This window comes from Sturnira hondurensis, unplaced genomic scaffold (assembly GCF_014824575.4).
Source record: "Sturnira hondurensis isolate 20B ecotype Veracruz unplaced genomic scaffold, ASM1482457v3 Scaffold0007865, whole genome shotgun sequence".
Taxonomy (NCBI): Eukaryota; Metazoa; Chordata; class Mammalia; order Chiroptera; family Phyllostomidae; genus Sturnira; species Sturnira hondurensis.
In genome coordinates this window covers 4,184,337-4,204,365 of record NW_028080496.1, presented here as the reverse complement: position 1 = coordinate 4,204,365, position 20,029 = coordinate 4,184,337, and the positions used below count along the sequence as shown (strand labels likewise).

General features: G+C 58.1%; 1 protein-coding gene across 1 annotated transcript in view; it reads left to right on the top strand.

Annotated features, from left to right (window-relative positions):
- ACAN (aggrecan) overlaps positions 1-20,029 on the top strand; it is a 43,193-nt gene that overhangs the window by 8,970 nt on the left and 14,194 nt on the right. The window contains exons 2-11 of the mRNA XM_037053654.1: positions 9,290-9,366; positions 11,728-12,111; positions 12,885-13,059; positions 13,581-13,708; positions 14,093-14,386; positions 15,818-16,210; positions 16,699-16,873; positions 17,309-17,436; positions 18,492-18,785; positions 19,580-19,795. Of these exons, the coding sequence (XP_036909549.1) occupies positions 9,297-9,366; positions 11,728-12,111; positions 12,885-13,059; positions 13,581-13,708; positions 14,093-14,386; positions 15,818-16,210; positions 16,699-16,873; positions 17,309-17,436; positions 18,492-18,785; positions 19,580-19,795 (2,257 nt within the window). The 5' untranslated portion in view covers positions 9,290-9,296. The remainder of the gene's footprint in view (positions 1-9,289; positions 9,367-11,727; positions 12,112-12,884; positions 13,060-13,580; positions 13,709-14,092; positions 14,387-15,817; positions 16,211-16,698; positions 16,874-17,308; positions 17,437-18,491; positions 18,786-19,579; positions 19,796-20,029) is intronic.

Sequence of the window (20,029 nt, the reverse complement as noted above, 5' to 3'; positions counted from 1 at the left end):
GGGAGCACCAACACACCCCGCATAGTGCAGGACAGCAAACCCAGCTTCCTTCGTGGTCCTCGGGGTTCCCGTGAGCATCGTGGAGGGGAGCTGCCGCTCTGAGGAATAAGTTCATCCTTTTAGGTTCTACCACTTCTAGGTTCAGGAACCTCGAGTTCTGTCGCTTGAGTTCTAGCAGGTTCTGCCCGTTCCCTGCTGGCAGTCTGGCGTTCTTGGCTGTCAGGCTCACCACTCAAATCTCTGCTGCCTTCCTCACTTCGCCTCGTCCCCGTGTGTCTGTGGCTTCACGTGGCCATCTCCGCATGGCCGTCTTCCCCTCTTCTAAGGATGCCGGTCCCCTTGGACTAAGGGCTCATCCTAATGACCTCATCTTAACTTGATTGCATCTGCAAAGACCCTATTTCCCGATAAGGTCACAGGCGCGCAGGTACTGGGGGTTCGCGCTTCAACACACCGTTTCCTGGAGGAGAGTATCATTGAGGAAACCCTGACTGGGAGGAGCCTGGGTCCCCAGGAGGTGACGTTCTGAGGGTGGCTCTTGGGACATCCCATCGGGAGGCCACGAGGCGCTGTAACCCCCTGAGAGCCTTGCAGGGGGCTGTCAGAGTGCCAGGAGGGCTGGCCAAAGGCAGGGCACCCAGGGACCAACATCACGTTCTGTGTCTGCAGCCCCCCCCCCCCGCCCACCACCACTCCAAGGCCTCTAGAGCAAACCAAGAGTCAGAGGGGATCTGTGAGGTGCTCAGAGTCCCGGCTTCTCAGGGTTTCAACCCTACTGTGTGGCCCCAGGGGGCCTCAGTGCTTCAAGTCAAACTTGGAAGCTGAACCGCATCCCTGTGAAGATTCCTTCTGTAGTGAGTCCCCACCCCATGCTGTATGGCTGGGGCCGCAGATCGTCCTGACAGGCACTGCCCTTCGCACCTGCCCCCCATTCCTGGCAGATACAAACCTCTAAGGAGCGCTGCCTTTAGTCACACCGACCTGGGTTTGAATTCTGGCTCTGCTGCCCCCCGACCCCCGGGCTGTGGGGTTCAAGGTTATTTACCACCTTGAACCTCTCTCCTCTGTTCTAAAACAAGACTAATAACGGTGCCCCCACCCACCCCAGCAGGACGGCTGGCACTGAATGAGATGATTCATGGGTGCCCCATGCTGGCTTGGGATCCGTCCCCAGTACGCAGCAACTTTTAGAGGAAGCAGTGTGATGGGTGCTCGTGGGTGAGGGAGTCCCTGGGCTGAATGGGCGAGTGGACACAATCTCCTTGGGGAGGCAGGCAAACGCTTCCGGCAGCTGGGGGTCCTGCTGTGACAGAAATGGGGGACTTCCCGGAGGAGGGGTCAGCCAGCAGTGACAGTGGAGATGCAGCTTCCTCCCCCACACACACACATACACTGCAGGTCACGCCCTGCAGCCTGGAGAGCCTCCCCAGCCTTGAGAGGATGAAGCCAGACTCCTCAGCCTGATGTACTACTCAGTCTTGAAGGCTCTTCAGAACCGGGCCCAGCCTGGTGTCTGCCTTGATTTCACGCCACACCAGCAGCTCTGCTCCCTCCTCCACGCCTTCGTCCATGCCATCCCTTCCTCCTAGAATGCCCGTTGTGGCCCTGTCTGTCACGGCTCAGATCAAAGGCCACCTCCTCTCCAAAGCTCTCCCGGGTCCCCCAAACAGGAGCGATTTCTGCGTGCTCTCGGCTTTGGGAACCTTCTCACTGACAGAGGCTCCCCCTCTTCCACTGTTGGGTTGCTTCACACATCCCACCTTCCGTCCCACCGTGAGCCTGGTGAGGGTGGGGGCGTGGATTCACACGGGGGCCATCCCAGGATCCTGCTCTGCACCTACTGTGAGTTCTCCACGCGGTCGGAGTTGGACAGAGGAAAGGAGGAAGGAGGGGAAGCCAAGAAGTGCTTGACACTTCTCCGGAAGAGAAGCAATTAATTATTCCTTCCCCGTGAGGGCCAACCAAGAATGCTCTGCTCTTCAGGGAAGGCACACGCCCCCAAAAGGGACAGCGGTGTCACTGAGGGACGCCCCTGGGATGAAGAGGCGCTGCCCACTGTGCACTCAGCCAACAAGGACCATCTTGGGAAGGACAAGCTGACATCTTGACAGGGCAGGGAAGGTGCCATTTCCGGAGGTCTCCGGGACCACCCTCCGGGGACTCAGCAGGGCTCTTACAATTGCCATTGCGCTTCATGACAGACAGCACAGGGATGGAGCTCAGAATCTGCAAAGGAGCAAGGCGCGGAGGGCAGGGTCCAGGAGACGCCAGGCCCAGCGCCTCCGACTTGGCTTTCCCGGGGAGCGCTGTGGACGGCGCTGGCTTGGCACACCCCGAGTACCGCCCACCAGGGAAGCACGCCTGCGCCTTGCAGTGCAGGGTTCACAGGTGGTTGGTGACACAGACATGGCTCTGACCTTGGTTTCCAATGCCTCCAGAGGTCAAGTCCATACCACAACATGGCTCAAGATCCGCACCATAAAATCACATTCCTGGTATAGACTATGCCGCGTGGCCCAAGCCCCGCCCCCCAACAGTAAACAAGGCCTTAGAATTGTCCTTTTGGAAGCTGGATCCAGCTCCCATTGGCTCTCCAGAGAAGCGTGACCCAGAAGGAGTGACGTGCATGTTTTCTGTGACACCTTCCCCGGACCCAAAATCAGGGCATGCAAACCGGGGTCAGGAGAATGAGGTTTGACTCCAAAGAAGCCATTTCCTTTTTTACTTGGTCCAGGACTGAACTCCAAGAACCTGAGCATCTGCCCCAGAAGTTTGAGAGACTGGGCCAGTCGCCCCCTGTTTCTTTTTAGTTGTGCCCCAGGCACCTGGCCCTCCACTTTGCCCAGGGGTTCGGCTGTGACCCTCAAACACCTGGTAGCCCTCTCTAGCATGCGGTCATTTCCACCAGGACCCTCAGCTTCCAGAAACCTTTACCAAAGATTATTTCTGGAGCCTGGGCTCTAGTCCCGCCCAGGGAGGCCACCGAGGAGTCACTCTGGGCCCACAGCCCCTTCCCAGATCCCTGCAGGAAGCAGCTCTCTGCCCCACCAGGTGGGCGGTCAGCGCCGAGCAGAAGAAACTCAGCTCTTGGCCCCAGATCCCACCCCAGGAAAGGTGCCGTGCCCCATGGAAAGTTTGGGCTGAAAGACACTCCCTTCCAAACTCCCAGGTCCGCTATTTACACAACGTCTGAAATTAATTCGAGAAATTCTCCAAGTGCCCGGGCTGGAACGGGAGGCAGAGAACAGGAAGGGGCAGGTCCCAAGAACAGGGGTTTTTCCACACAGAGAACAGGGCAAAGCCAAGGTCCCCGGTGAGGGACTCCGGCGCCACTCACGGTGCCACGTACCTTTCCACTCTGAACTGGTTTTGCAGTGGATTTGCCGTTGAGAGCGGGCAGAGGTGGGATCTGTGGGGAAAGCCGGGTGGTGTGGACCGCTCCTGGTCGGTGAGACCACACTCTAAGGTTTTGCCATAAGATGCTCATTGTTGCCTGAGTAGAGGGGGCTGGCTGTCCTCACTCAGTGACAACAGAGACCCTCTGAGAGTGACAAACCTTGTGTCACCAGAGAGGCCGGGGGTGGCTCTGGGATCTTACCTTACGGTCCACGATTCCATATGAACCTACATCCTGTGTACACCCAGGTTTGGGGACAAGTGCAGGGGTGAGCATGGGGGGCTGGGGGCGCCGTTGTTGGCCATCGTAGATGGTAAATGACTATCCACAGAGGGCAGCGTTTATATGAGATCTGGGAGCAGTTAATAAAGTAAGGATAAGGAAATCAATTCTATGAAAAAAGGCAGAGAAAGGAGACCAGGAAGAGGAGGAAGGGACAGGGAAGAAAACACAAAAAAGAGGATGAGCATCCACAGAAATGCCCACTAGTTTCCTGCAGCAAAGCCTGTGTTTTTGGCTCCATTTCACAGATGGGAAAACTGAGGGCTCACATGAGTCTCCCTATGACTTAGGACAGAGAGAGAACTGAAATCAGCTCCCTGGCTCCCTCTCCCTACACCATCCCAGCATGTCTGCTTAGAATATGTGGCAAATTAGCAGGTGCAGTGGGGGTCACACTGGCCAGCTGTGTCCTTGGTGTGGGACCCCCGCACCTTCCCACGTGCTGGGTTTAAAAATCCCATCTCAGGTGCCTATGCCACTGCTTTCCTGCACAGGTGCAGGGCGGGTCTGGTCTGTGAGAGACGAGACGGCGTTGGGAGCTTGGCCTACAAAGAAGTGATGTGCTGGAGGCTGATGGCTGGGGGAATGGGTGACCTTGGTCCTTTCCCCCCCTCCCCCACGATTGAAGTCACTTGGTTCCTGGCAAATCTTACTGGTCAGCCAGGTACCAAATTCCAAAGTCCACCCATTCATCCAATGCATAGATGGCAAACACCATTTTTTACTTGTTCCTGGCTCTGTGCGAGTTAACACGGAAGGCTGTTTTTTGTTTTGTTTTGTTTTGTTTACCTTAGGGCTCGACTTTCAGCCTTGGGAATGTTACACACAGCCTGTGTGATGAAGCTAACACACATCACACCATAGAAGCAGCCACAGGGGAGGCGAGCCAATAGGCAGGGCCCACTGAGGCTTCCTGGAGGACCCAGGAGCCTGCAGGGCCAGGGCAGGGGCAACACTTACATCCGCTTATCCAGCAACCATTGGCTGCATCCACCGACGTGGCAGGACAGGCTGGGCCTCGGAGTGTGACGTAGAGGTGACCTCGACCCACCCTGCCTTGCTCTGAGGCTGGCAAACCGGGTCAATGCCCCAGTGCCCCCTGGGACTCCTGTAGGGCAGCCCACCCACTAGAAAGTAAGGCTTCGTGAGGCAGGAAAAGAGAGGCACCCATCATCCTTCCCCCGGGTTTTTTCTTTATTTAGTATAAGCCCCTTCCAGTAGTGTGCTGGTGAGCCCTCTCTCCAAAAGGGGGGAAAACAAAGGCCCCGTCTTCAGTGCTGGCTGACGTCCAGGGTGTATCTATACTCCCACCAACTTCAAGCCGCCAACCAGACGTCGCTGAATGCGCCGTTGAGAAGGGATCTTTCAAACGGGCTCCGGGGAGCTGATGCAGCACGCCAGCTCCAGCATGCCTTCGGCTCTGGGGACCTGGGAAGGAGAGACCTTAGTCATCACACCGCTGGGCTGCCCATGGACTGTGTCCTTCCCGAAGTCACCTGCTGCACGGACGCACTGCAGGGATCAAAGCAGCCTTGCACATCACGAGCGAGCGATATGCATCTACCTCTAGCTGAGAGGTACTGAGTGCAAGACAAGAAGGGGCTACCACAGGCCCTGGCCAGGGAGCCAGGTGGCTCAGTTGGTTAGAGCATCATCCTGATAAACCAAGGTTGCAGGTTCGATCCCCCAACAGGGCACCTACAAAAATCAACCAATGAATGCATGAATAAGGGGAATGACAAAATTGGTATTTCTCTCTCTCAAAAGAAAAGGTGGGGGCTACCTCAGAGGGCTGTGCACCTCCTAAATACTCAACAAATGTGAGCCTCCGGCTCACCCCTCCTTCCTCAGAGGCCTGGAATGGAAGGAAACGACTTCTCAGGTGCTTAGACTTCCCACCTGTCCGTCCACTCTTGCAGCAGATCCTTCCTGGTGGCCTGTCTCCACAGGGAGGGTCGCTGCCCTGCAGAGTTCCCAGACTCTGGGTGATGATCGCCAGGCCCATAGAACCGGTTCTGGTCCCAGCTCCGTCCGCGACTCACGGTGTGGCCTTGAGCAAATCACATAGACTTCTCTGGGCTTCAGTTTCGCCCCCTGTAGCAGGAAGGAGTTGGGTCTGATGCTCACTCAAGTCTCTCCGAGCTCTGACCTCCTGTGGCTCCTGGAGAGCTCTGGACGCCCCCGGAGGGAGAACTGAAAAAATTGGGAGCGTCTTCATGGCAGAGCAGACGGGGCCCCTAAAGATCCGCCACGAGCCCCGTGAAAGAGCAGCGTCCATGTGCGGCATAGTCCCTGAGGGCCGAAGTCCTGGGTGGAAATTATAATGGGGGCAGGGCGTTTTGATTCCATCTTGGAAGGCCGTGGGGACAGCGAGAGCTGCACAGGGCCCCCCCTTGGGGAAGAAGGAACCCGTTCTCCCCGAGTGGAGGCTGAAGACCTCAGGGCAGAATCCCTGGCGGGGAGGTCGTGGCGGGAAAACCCCCGGAGTCATCAGCTCTGAAGGAACTATGACAATGACAAAAAGTCATTGAGGCCACTGTGTGACATGGAAAAAGCAAACAGGACACCAAGAGATGACGACTCAGCAATACCCGTGTGAGCACCGTGAGAAAAAGGCCAGAAGGCAAACCACCAAAATGCAAATCACAATCACACTGGGATTGAGGGCGACGGTGACCGGTTTTCCCTACGTCCCTGATGTTCGGTGGCAGTGGCAGCATGGTGACGTGGTGTTTAGAAGAAAGGCTGTTTTATTCTTCATGGAAAGTCATCGAGTCCGGCCCCTCTTCCCAGGACAAGGAGCCTCCGGGCAACCGCTGCTCTCTCTCCGGGTCCCCGTCTTCCGATCGGGGAGGAGACAGGGGAGGACAGATAGATGCCCGAGGAGTACCAGGCGCTGAGCTGGGGACCGAGCCAGAGGCACCGTCCCCATCCACAACAAGGGCTCTGACTGGTGCCCTGTCTCCCCCAGGCTTCGAACCAGCCCCGGGGCCGGGTCCCGTAGTATTAGATCAGTAAGTGGCTGAGCGAGGACCAGGACCCGGGTCTGGGGGTGGTTGAGGTGCTTGAGGAGGAGGAGTCCAAAGCAAGTGGGTGAGCTGCACATTCAGTCCCGTAATTTGATGGAGCGAAGGCCATTGCTTGGGCCAGGCTGGCGGGTGTGGGACAGAGTCTAGCTGACGAGAAGGGGGAGGAGTTCCGTCTGACTCCCTGTCTCACACGCACACACACACACACCCATGCAGGCACACACCAGCCTTCCCCCAGCAGCATTCGCTTCCTGCCCCGCAAGTCCTTCTTTCGCCTCATTTCAGGCGCCCCCTTCCCCTTCCCCCTGCCCCAGGTACACAGCCCCCTCGCCACCACCTGACTGTGCTCCCGCGGAGAAAGGTCTCCCTGTTGACGGGGCTGGCAAAGCCCGTGTCCTCGCATAAAAGCCTCACTGAGTCCTGGAGACACTTGGAAGCCAGACAGAATGGAATTTCTCCCTGTTTTCTTTACAGCTAAGAAAACACTCACAAACACAAGAGCATATTTATGGCGATATTTCTACCCCAAAGTTTGTCTTTACCAAAAAAAAGAAGAAGAAGAAATAAAATGAGTTTTTCTGCCCCCTCCCCTCCCCACCCCAAATCCCTTTTCGGTGCTGGTGGGGGAGAGCAGGGAGGAAAAACAGAGCAGGCCCAAGCCCCACCGAGCACCACAGCATCCTGGACAATGTCGCGCTTGTTCGGAGAGCAAGGGAAGAAACACAACTCCGAAAACACACACAACACGTCCCAGGGAAGGGTGTTCCCAGGGGAGAAGGACAGGCGGGCCTTGTGTCTGAACACGGAATCCTGAGGCTCCAAGGCGAGAGAAGCCCACAAGTCTAGCCCCGTCCGCAGAGTGGAGGGGACACTTTGCCCTCTGAGCCTTCCGGAGACGACTCCCCAGCTGTGGATGGGCGTGCTGGACCCGAAAGACCCGGAGCCCCAGATTATTTCTGAAGGTGGCATCTAAGGAGGAAAGTCCCCGTGGAGAAGCAGGGGGCTGCTTCTTAGGTCTTTGGGGTTCTCCAGACTTCCTGCATGTGGGGGAGACACACCATGTTCATCTCTCTGCACATGCAGCCCCTTCACCACTAGGGAGGCCTCTGTGTGTGTGTGTGTGTGTGTGTGTGTNAAGAAGAAGAAATAAAATGAGTTTTTCTGCCCCCTCCCCTCCCCACCCCAAATCCCTTTTCGGTGCTGGTGGGGGAGAGCGGGGAGGAAAAACAGAGCAGGCCCAAGCCCCACCGAGCACCACAGCATCCTGGACAATGTCGCGCTTATTCGGAGAGCAAGGGAAGAAACACAACTCCGAAAACACACACAACACGTCCCAGGGAAGGGTGTTCCCAGGGGAGAAGGACAGGCGGGCCTTGTGTCTGGACACGGAATCCTGAGGCTCCAGGGCGAGAGAAGCCCACAAGTCTAGCCCCGTCCGCAGAGTGGAGGGGACACTTTGCCCTCTGAGCCTTCCGGAGATGACTCCCCAGCTGTGGATGGGCGTGCTGGACCCGAAAGACCCGGAGCCCCAGATTATTTCTGAAGGTGTCATCTAAGGAGGAAAGTCCCTGTGGAGAAGCAGGGGGCTGCTTCTTAGGTCTTTGGGGTTCTCCAGACTTCCTGCATGTGGGGGAGACACACCATGTTCATCTCTCTGCACATGCAGCCCCTTCACCACTAGGGAGGCCTCTGTGTGTGTGTGTGTGTGTGTGTGTGTGTGTGTGTGTGTAATGAAGGACTGTGGTGGAAAGATCACTCAAAACGACAGGCAAGAGTCACCTGAGAGGGTCCCCCGGAGTCCTGGGTGCTGCCCACCCCTCCCCTATGCATCCCTAGGATGGGAACCCCAGCCTGGTAGGGGTGCATCAGCCCCAGAGGAGGGTGACTGAGCCCACAGCGACACCTGCTGGACCATCCGACTCTGGCAGAGCCGAGGTCAGGGATGCAGAGAGCGGGGCACAGCCTCAGCTGGGGGCCACTCCATTCTTGTCTCTAGCTCCAGATCTCCCATGACACACACACGTCTTAAACCAAGACCACCATCCAAGGACTGCAGAGGAGGGTGGGGGCGGTGGCAATGCCAGACCACCCAGGAGCACGGCCAGTAAAGGTCGTTGGGCACATGTCACAGACACGCAAGGCCCAGGGGGAGACCCAGGGGCCTGCTCCATCTCGGCTGCCTGCTAGAACCTTCGGGGAAGCTTTCCAAACGCCTGAGGGCCAGACGGAAGCCCAGGCATTGTCTACGCACGGACAACCGCGGTTGAGAGCTGGCGTTCTGTTTGACCCCCTGTGACTCAGTGGGGCTTTCTTGGGGTGCGCCTACAGCTGTCTGCTTGGGGGTCAGGGTCCCAATCATGCTGTAGACGCCCTTTACGTTGGGACCGTCACAGATGTGTAGGCCTCACGTGACAGTTTTCTGGCCGGTGACCGTGGGAACCAGGGGCAGCCTCCATAGAGCGCCATGTGATTCCGAGTTCTTGGGCCTGACGCTTCTCACCAGGTGCCGTGCGTCCCGTGAGCCCCCTCGACCCCACTGCACAGGAACCCCCAAGTAACACGGCTGCCTCCCCTCCTGCAGGTGAACTATGACCACTTTACTCCTGGCGTGTGTGACTCTGAGGCTCATCGCCGCGGCCGTCTCAGTAGAAGTTTCAGGTAAGGACGTGCCCGCGCCGGTCTCGCTCACACGGCAGGTGCTGGGGACTGGATCCTGCACTCTGGGGGTGCTGACCCTGGCGCTGCTGGGCCCGGGGATGGGGTCGTCCCTCCCCCCTGCCTTTCCCCGGCCCCTCCCCTTTTCTGTCGAAGGCGAGTATGACCACAGTGGCTGAGCACCATGCATCCTCAGGACAGACAGCGGGGTGTGTGGGGAGAGCTCCTGGCAGGAGCGCACCTTCCCAGCATCCTCTCCGTGGGTCTCACCTACAGCTGCTGCCGAACACTGAGCCTGGGCGGGGGGGAGGGCGGGTAGCCCTTAGACAAGCCCACAGAGCAGAAGCTGCCAGGGAAGGATCGGCTGGAGCATCAGAGAAAATTGTCCGAGAAACAGTCGGCAAGAAGCCCCAGCTAATCACACAGGTCTTTGTCTTTCTTGGCAAACCGTCCGCGGGACATCCCCGCCTGGCCTCCTGAGTGTGGCAGGTACCAGGCAGATGGCTGATCACCAAGCCCTGAGCCGAATGAACAAACCCTTCGCCCCAATATGAGATAGATCTCCCTTAGACCCAGGCAGAGAGGCCCCTGCCCGCGGCCATCCAGATGGACGCCCCCACTTCATACCGTCCTCTGGGTACCAGGACGCCCAGAACGCTCTTCCCAAGTGGACCCAAGCCACTTCCAGGCCCACCGGGGTCTCTCCTCTGGGTCCACCCTCTACGGGGGGATCATGCCCCTGGTGCGAGCCACCCGTAGGCCCGAGGGAGAGGTCAAGGGGTGGTTGTTGGTGTGGGGAGCGGACAGAGCTGGGATGTGAGGCTGGGGTGAAGCCGGTCCCCTCGCAGTGCAGAACAGCGGTGGGAAAGGAAGGGGCCCTGCTCCCCTCCCCCACCTGCACGCCACATCCCGACACCGGACTCTGAGGAATCATTTGCATCTGGCTTTTCGTTGGGAAAGGTATCCATGTCAAACAGGAAGATAGAACATGTTTTATTTAACAGTCTATTTGCCTGATCTATAACTGGTAAATATTTAGGCACAGGGTATCTGAGGGTGTCCCTTTGTCCTCTCGTTCGGGGACCCACACATGCCCACCCCCGGCTGTAACCTGTGGTGGTCCAGCCACTCGGGCAAGCCGGTCCCCGACGCTGTAAAGACGGCAGAGCTGGGCGTTGCCATCACCGTCAGCAGCTCTTGCCAGGGACCACCACGTGCAAACCCACACTGTGTCGTGGGTGTCGAGCACGCACAGGGGGGTTTTGTGGAAGCGCCTGGTAGGGCTGCCCAGGACATCACAAGGTCAGGGCTGGACCCCAGGCATTCCTGGCTCCCCCCTCCCTGCCCTGGTACGTACCCACCACCCACAAATATGCAAAACATTGCGATGTTCAACCTTCGACCTCTCCCGAGCAAAGCATCTCCTAAGCAGATGACTCACCATGAAAGGAGCCATTTTTTTTCAAAAGCCGTTTCCTTCCCATTCCAGGAAGACCTTTACATTTAAGAGCATTGGGTATGCCCTTGCTGGCATAGTTCAGTGGATTGAGCACGGGCCTACAAACCAAAGGATCTCGGTTCGAGTCCCGGTCAGGGCACGTGCCTGGGTTGCAGGCCAGTTCCCAGCAGGGGATGCACAAGAGGCAACCATACATTGATATTTCTCTCCCTCTCTCCTTGCCTTCCCCTCTAAAGATAAATAAATAAAGTCTTAAAAAAATAAGAGCACTGGGTAAACCGTGTGTCTCCCCTGAGAATGCTCTCTGTGATGTTTTATAGAGTCTGATCATATCGCGCCCCCACCCCGTCTGACCCTGCAGACTTAAATGTCTGGCTGTCCCTGGTGCTTCTCCAACTAGGCCCCCCAATCCCCCAGCTGTGGAGGAGAATGACTTGTCCTCCGGCAAAGCCAGGACCAAGCTCCAGCCGACCTCATTCCATGGTGCCCATCTCTGAATTTTGACTCTTGGCTTTAAAAGTTTTGTGGATTTTTTCCTTCTCCATAATAATCTTTCTACCCCCATATAGTTATTCCCCAAGTCTGTGAGTCCAGCCGCCAACTCCAGGAAGAAGGGTCCTGTTTATCCGATGGCTCGGCAGCCCCCAGGGCACCTTAGTTTCAGAAGCAGAGAGGTGGTCTCGACTCTGATGTTTATCTTGCCCTCCTCAGTGACCCTCCTCTGGCTCCATAGTAGACACGGGGGGTCTTGAGGAACACTGCTCAAGGACCGGGTGTCATGAGGATTCCTGGGAATTCCAAATGGCGCAGGAGTGTCCCCGACACAGACGCACAGGCTCGCTGGGTTGTGCCGGGAAGGCTGGGTGGCTGTTTCCATGCACTAACAAGTCTGTCTCCCCCCACAGACCCTGACAACTCGCTGAGCGTCAGCATCCCCGAACCGTCCCCGCTGCGGGTCCTCCTGGGGACCTCCCTCACCATCCCCTGCTATTTCATTGACCCCATGCACCCTGTGACCACCGCCCCCTCCACCGCCCCCCTCACCCCGAGAATCAAGTGGAGCCGCATTTCCAAGGAGAAGGAGGTGGTTCTGCTGGTGGCCACGGAAGGCCAGGTGCGGGTCAACAACGCCTACCAGGACAAGGTCTCGCTGCCCAACTACCCGGCCATCCCCAGCGACGCCACCTTGGAGATCCAGAACCTGCGCTCCAATGACTCAGGGGTCTACCGCTGTGAGGTCATGCACGGCATCGAGGACAGCGAGGCCACCTTGGAGGTCGTGGTGAAAGGTGAGACTGCCCCTCACCCCCGCCACCAGAGATCATGGTTCACCTGCAGGAAGAACCAAATAGCATCTTCCCCATGGGGACCCAGATGGGCTGGCTTTCCAGTCCCACAGCCTCCCTCTGCCTGTGTGCACCTCAGTCGACTTACTCGACTTCAGTTGTGACAGAGAGCTGGAAGCATCATTCTTTGTGGACTTTGAGGGGATTAAATACTTCCTGGCCATGGTCACATGGAGATGACCATTGGTGCTTGGCCTCAATCCTGAAGTTGTCTGACCCCGTGGGCATTCGTCCCTGTGGTACAGACAAGCAGGCTGAGGCTGAGTGACTTGCCTGAGGTGTCCCTGTCCCTGCCATGAGCAGGGAGAATGTCCCCCCAGCTCCTCCACCAGCTGTCTTCCCCCCCCCGCCCCCAGCTCCCACCCCATTCTCAGTTCCGGAAGACACCCTGGTACCCTCTCTCTCTCTGGAGTGACAAGAACAAGTTACAAGGAGGCAGCTTGTAGTTCAATTTAAAGGACTTCCTAATATCAGAATTATCATAGGTATTTTAAAAAGATGCCTTGGGAGGTAGTGAGGCCCCTGGTACTGGAGGTATTGCAGCAAAAGCAGGAAGGCCGCGTGCAGGAAGGGGGAAGCAGGAAGGGGATTCCCACGTCAGCTAGCGGCCCGCACCAGACGGCTGGAAGGTCCCTTTGGCTACTGCTGTCATTCTGTGAGGACCGCAGGGACAGGAGGCTGGCCTGACCCGCCGCTGGGCCGCGCCTGGCTTGCAGGCGTTGTGTTCCACTACAGAGCCATCTCCACGCGCTACACCCTGGACTTCGACAGGGCGCAGCGGGCCTGCCTGCAGAACAGCGCCATCATCGCTACGCCCGAGCAGCTGCAGGCCGCCTACGAGGACGGCTTCCACCAGTGTGACGCTGGCTGGCTGGCCGACCAGACTGTCAGGTGAGCCCCCAGGCTGCCCGCGGAGCCGGGTGGCCCATGGGCTGGAGCGATGACCAGCACTGAGATGGTGTCAGCGTGACCCTGTGGCTGGCCTAGGGATGCCTTGGCCGACTCTGCATCAGGCACCCGGGGTCCCGCAGAGAAGGGGGTGGCTGCCAGCAGCTTTGCCCGGTAGGAGCATTCTCCATACAGATCACACACAGACACACATCATCATTCTTATACAACCTAAAATATTTGCTCTCTGGCCTTTTACAGAGAAAAGGTTTGCAGGCCCCTGAAAGACCATGTCAGGTACCAAGAAATATCCCATAAAGGGGGCTGCCTCTAACCACCAACAGCCATGCAAACACATATGTCAATAAAGCTACAGGAAAACCTGCTGAAACAGTCCCCACACCCAGGGCAGGCACCCACAAACGCATCAGTGAGTCACCGCTTCCCCCCACAAGGGGGAAGGATGCAAGGCCCCAGGCCCCCTCTGTCCCCTAGTGAAACTCCCCACTGTGGGTCCCTGGCAGGTACCCCATCCACGTCCCTCGGGAAGGCTGCTATGGGGACAAGGATGAGTTTCCGGGCGTGAGAACCTACGGCATCCGTGACACCAACGAGACCTACGACGTGTACTGCTTTGCGGAGGAGATGGAGGGTGAGACCACCCTGCCGCCTTCCCAGGAGTCCTCCTGCTGTCCCCCATTGCCCTAGTGACATGCGGGATCTGGGACAGGGCGCCAAGCCAAGCTGCCCCCTGGACCATGCCCGGAGGGGTGGAGGAGAGGGGAGGGAGAGGAAGGAGGGGGCCTCCAGGCCTCGGTGGCCTCAGGTTCCTGCAAACTGGTGCCACCCCGGAGTGCTTGTCACGGACCCCTCACCTGGGACGGCCCCTCCCAGCCAGGATCCCCCGCTGCTCTGCCCAGTCACCCATGCCCCACATCAGAACGCGCTCAAGACCTGGAGGCCCCACGTGGACCTCCCTGGGGACATGGGCGGGGACAGCGGGAAGTCCTCACCCTGCCTGCTGTGTCCGTCCTAGGCGAGGTCTTCTATTCGACGTCTCCGGAGAAGTTCACCTTCCAGGAGGCCGCCAATGAGTGCCGGCGGCTGGGCGCCCGACTGGCCACCACGGGCCAGCTCTACCTGGCCTGGCAGGGCGGCATGGACGTGTGCAGCGCCGGCTGGCTGGCCGACCGCAGCGTGCGCTACCCCATCTCCAAGGCCCGGCCCAACTGCGGGGGCAACCTCCTGGGCGTGAGGACCGTCTACCTGCATGCCAACCAGACAGGCTACCCCGACCCCTCGTCCCGCTACGACGCCATCTGCTATACAGGTGCTTCAGGGGTTGGAGGCGGGGAGGAAGAGATCTGGGAATGGGGGACTGGTTTGGGGTTTGTTTTTTTTACCGTTTCAAAGGGTCGCTGGATACCCAAACCCCATGTGTTAGCAACCCCCATTCCCACTGATTCCTGAGGGCTAAGGCAGAGTGGCTGGGCAATGCAGGGTACCCGGCCCTGTCTCGTCAGCCCCAGATGGGTTACAGGTGTGAGCGTCAGTGTCTGTGTTTCCTCAGGCTGGACTCTCAGCTCTGCCGCCTGCCACTGCGCAACCCGGGAAAGCCAGGGCCCTGAGCCTCAGTTTCCTCATCTGTCTCATAGGGAGGCGGTGGCATCACATGGGAGATGGGGAGGCCTGACAGCAGACCATGTCCCCAGAGGGGGCCCTGTTATCTGCCCTCAGGGTGGGACTCACTGAAAAGAATGAGGGAAAGTTTCTGCCAGGGCTTTATTTGGAAAATGTAGGCGAAACATTTATTTATCTTGTATTTGACACAATCTAGGTAATAACCACAATTGAATGCTAATTCTTGGAGGGACAAACAATTGAATGATGAGGAGTTGCATCAACTTTATGTTAAAATTGGCAGCCGCAGAGTGACGTAGCTCACTTCCTGTTAACTCTCACAGCCAGAGCTTACGTGAAATAATGAGGATTTCTGCCCTGGCTGGTGTGGCTCAGTGGACTGAGCACTGGCCTGCGAGCCAAAGGGTCACTGGTTCAATTCCCAGTCAGGGCACGTGCCTGGGTTGCAGGCCAGGTCCTCAGTAGGGGGCGCTCGAGAGGCAACCGAACGCTGATGTTTCTCTCCCCCTCATTCTCCCTCCCTTCCTCTGTCTCAAAAAATAAATAAATAAACTCTTAAAAAAATAATAATAGTGAGGATTTCCCCCAGAACCTCTCTCGACCTTTCAATAGTCTAACCACCCTCTTTGAAGTCAGCACACCCTGGTAGGTTTTCCTCTTTATCGATGATTAACTGGCTCATTTCCGCCAGACCCTCAGATGCCCACGAGTCGTTCTCTCCTGTTGCATCCATTGCACGAGCTCCTTCATCCTCAGCGAGATTTTCCCATGTCCCTTTATGAGAGACTTACACTGGCCCACTGGCTGCTCAGCACAGTGCCCAGGAGATGCATAAGGAGGTGGCAGGCGTTGCTCAGGAAGAGATGGTCAGTGGAGCTGCACTGGCCTCACGCCGCGCAGTGAGACGATTGGCCGACGCCTTGCGCTATGACAGCTTCCCATTCTTATTCCATCTGGAGACTGTGGGGCCCCCTATAATGAACCGTCGCACCGATGAGGGGCCAGGCACGCAGTGGGTGCTCTCCTTCCCCGGCGGTGAAGGAGGCAGAGCCGGGGGTTACCTCCCTTCTGTCAACCCAGGCTGAGTTGCTAACTAAAGCGTGTCTTTGTCCCTGCCCAGGCGAAGACTTTGTGGACATCCCGGAAAACTTCTTCGGGGTGGGCGGGGAAGAGGACATCACCATCCAGACCGTGACCTGGCCTGACGTGGAGCTGCCCCTCCCCCGTAACATCACCGAGGGGGAAGCCCGGGGCAACGTGATCCTCACCGTGAGGCCCATCTTCGGCTCTCCCACTGCCCTGGAGCCCGAGGAGCCCTTCACGCTGGCCCCTGACAGAGAGGCCACCGTCTTCCCTGGGGCTGAGAACGGAACTGGAGAGGCCACCAGGCCCTGGGCCTTGCCCGAGGAGTCCACACCTGGCCTGGGCCCCTTCACCAGTGAGGACCTTGTCGTGCAGGTGACCGCAGCCCCTGGTGAGGCCGAGGTCCCCGGGCGGCCACGATTGCCAGGGGGTAAGTGCCCACTTCTCGGGGGGCTTCGGGGGCAGGTGGAAAGGACTTGGCCTGGGGATCTACACCTTCACCTCATCCTGGGACCGAGGCCAGGCCTCTCTCCTCTCAGAATCCGTTCTCCTTACTTGTGGGACAAAGGGGATTGGCCAGGCCAGGGACGCGCATGCTCTTTGGCCACAAAGCGTTCCCTTCCAGTGAAGTCATAGGTAGGAACCAGCATGTACATCAGGCGGGTAAAGGTGCTCATGGGGCCCAGGGAAATTTTGACACGTAATGAAAAGTATATAAAATTCCAATTTCAGTGTTCATATCGCCTGGGAGTGGGATCAGAAGTAGGAAAGGAAGGAGGGGGTGAAGGGAGGTCGTTCCTCAAGGAGCCGGGCCCCTTGCATGCCCACAGAGGCGTGGGGACCGGGCACTGTGGCATTGGTCCGAGCCCTGAGCCTGCTCTGTCTCCTTCTTTCCCTCTGCCCCGCCCCCGCCCCCAGGGGTCGTGTTCCACTACCGCCCCGGCTCTACCCGCTACTCCCTGACCTTCGAGGAGGCCCGGCAGGCCTGCCTGCGCACCGGGGCGGTCATCGCCTCGCCCGAGCAGCTCCAGGCCGCCTACGAAGCCGGCTACGAGCAGTGTGACGCCGGCTGGCTGCAGGACCAGACCGTCAGGTGAAGGGCCCGCCGCCCCCAGCCCAAACCCAACCTGGAGGTCAGGCGAGGGGAGCCCCAGGTTAATTAATTAATCAGTGGTTCCACCGCTGCTCCTTTCATTTCCCTCCCCACCCCCGAGAACCGAGGCAAATTCAGAGAGGGCGAGGAAGGGCCCCAGGTGACATTAAGTCCTAGGTCATTTCCCTCCAGAGACAGAGAGGGAGACCCCATCCTCAGGCCCTCTAGTCCCTTCCAGCCTGACTCAGTGCTTTTGCATGCAGTGGGCTCTCCTCTGAAGCCAGGGGCGCCCAGTATGAGGGGCTTCTAACTGGTTTGCATCCCCTGGACAACCGCAGACCCTCCCTGCCTGGTTCCCCAACTGGCCTGGCGGCCTCACCCTGCACCTCGAAGACCTGAACAGGCCCTCACCTGCCCCTCCTGCCCTCCTTGCAGATACCCCATCGTGAGCCCCAGGACCCCATGTGTGGGGGACAAGGACAGCAGCCCCGGGGTCAGGACGTATGGAGTGCGTCCCCCGTCAGAAACCTATGATGTCTACTGCTACGTGGACAAGCTCGAAGGTACAAGTCCCATCCTCGCACTTCGGGCCTCGGACAGGCAGGGGGCTGTCGGGGAAACACAGGGAGGAGAGAGAGCCCCGCCATCCTCCCACTCCCAACTTTGTCTGTGGACAAATAAATCCCTCATTTTAAATGCCGACCGTCTGCCTCGTGGAGAGTCCCGACGCCCACGTCAGATCCGTGGCTCTGAGGAGTCCGGCGAGAAAAACCAACAGGCAGAGAAACCTCTTCCCCAAACGTTGCCCGAGCGTGTTGAACCACAGTCCTCAGCGTTAGCTTCCTGACATTTATTTTAACTTCCATCGCAATCGCCGACTCGCTCTTCCACTGAACCCAGCTGGGGAAATGCTGGTATTCCGGAAAGATGTCAGCGTTGCCCGTCACTTACTGCAGGACCCGAGGAAGAGATTTAGCTGTTCTAGGCCTGAGTTTTCTCGTCTACGCAATGGGCCTGATTTACCCTCTGGTCAGGGGCTTTTTTGTGTATTAAATGGAATATGTATGAAAAGTGCCTGGCACAAGTAGGTTTTTAGTTAATGTGAACCTCCTTCCCCCGAGTCAGACAGACCCCCCAGGGACCGTTCAGGGTGCCAGGACCCAACCCACAGCCGTGGTTACTGGCCCGGGAGGAAGTCACAGGCGGCGGGGTGGGCCCGGTCCCTCAGCATTCACGGTGCTCTCGGATAAGGGCTGTGGTACAGGAACCACAGGGGCTGTAAGGGCACCCCAGGGGTTCCTAGCTCATCAGGGGAGGGGGTGCCTGGGTGCAACTCTGGAATTTAGAAAGGGGAGAGGAGGGAATGTAAGTGACCATCCCTTCTCAGTTTGGCTGCAGCTTTGCTGGTTTTAGCACTGAACGGCCCAACTCCTGGGACATCCCACTTGGTCACCTCACTTCTCAGTGGCCCGGGAGATCCAAGGGGGAGTGGTCAAATGGGCATATTCGGGCTGAGCAGGGTCTTTAACCGGTGCTGGGGCAGGGGGTGTGGGCAGAGGCCACCCTGCCCATGGGCCTGAAGGGTCACTTACGCCTGCTGCCGGCCTCTGTCCTCCAGGGGAGGTGTTCTTCGTCACCCGCCCGGAGCAGTTTACCTTCCAGGAAGCCCTGGAGTTCTGCGAAAGCCACAACGCCACGCTGGCTTCCACCGGCCAGCTCTACGCCGCCTGGAGCCTTGGCCTGGACAAGTGCTACGCCGGCTGGCTGGCCGACGGCAGCCTCCGCTACCCAATAGTCACCCCTCGGCCGGCCTGTGGTGGCGACAAGCCAGGCGTGAGGACCATCTACCTCTACCCCAACCAGACAGGCCTCCTGGACTCACTGTCCCGGCACCACGCCTTCTGCTTCCGAGGTATGTGGCCTCACCTCTCCTCCAGGCCCCGCTTCCGCCCTTGGGGGTGACTCCCCGGTGCTGACCCCTCCTGGCTCCTGTCCACTCTCCCTGTCCATCAGAACAAGGAAGAGGTCAGTCCCTCTGGGGCAGGGCCAGCTCTGGAGCTAGCACGACCCTAGGCTTTCACTCCAAGGCAACTTGCATCCTTCTGAGGTTACCCAGAGACACGTCGAGAGAAGTGAGTTGGACCTTAGGCTCTCGAATCAGGCAGACTTGAATTTTAATTGTGACTCTTGCTGAGGAGCTGTGTGACCCTGAGCAAGTCACTTAACCTCTCACTCTCCTCTGCTTCATCTGCAAAATCGTGATATAATTGTTGCATTCAAAGATCAGCCACTTACTTACAAGCCACCAACTCCGGGCAAGCCACCTAATTCTGTGCCTTAGTTTCCTCGTCTGTTAATGAGATAATAGTACCTGCCTCATAAGGCTGCTATGGAATAAAATGCTTTTGTGTGCAGAACACCTTTAAACCCTGCTTGGTGATAGAATAAATTCTATAGAAAAGAGGCCCCAGGCCACCCAGAAATAGAGTGCCGATAGTGTGTGAATATTGATAGTGTGGTTGACGCCAATAGCTCTTATGAATTTGGGGAGGTCGAAAGTGACCTCACTGGACTGCAGGGTGGAGGCCCAGCGAGGCTCTTGCACAGGTGTGGCTCCCCTCAGAGTCCCCCAGTTGCCCTCGAGAAGGGCCAGCTGGGATGGGTCCCTGGTAAGAAGGAAGGCTCACCAACCCATGTTCCCTGTAGGAGTCTCAGCTGCGCCCTCTCCAGGAGAAGAGGGGCGTAGCACACCCACACCACCCTCGAATGTGGAGGATTGGATCACGGCCCACGTGGGGCCGGGCGTGGCTGCTGTCCCCTTCGGGGAGGAGACGACGGCAATCCCAGGTCTGACCACTGAGCCAGAAAACCAGACGCGATGGACACCAGCCTACACCCCCGAGGGCACTTTCCCGCTGCCAGGTCTGTGTGGCCTTTCCTGCCTCGTGGGACTGGGGCTAGATGAACGGTTCTCACATGCCGGCGAGCGTCAACATCGCCCCAGAGTCTGATTTGGGGGGCGGAGCTTGGAGTGGGGGTCTGAGGATGCGCCCTTCTATCAAGCCATTGGGTGATGCTAGGGCTGCTGGTCCAGGGACCAAGCTGTGAGAACCGTGGGTTTGGGTTAGGGTGACCTTGTTGCCCTCAGTGATAAAC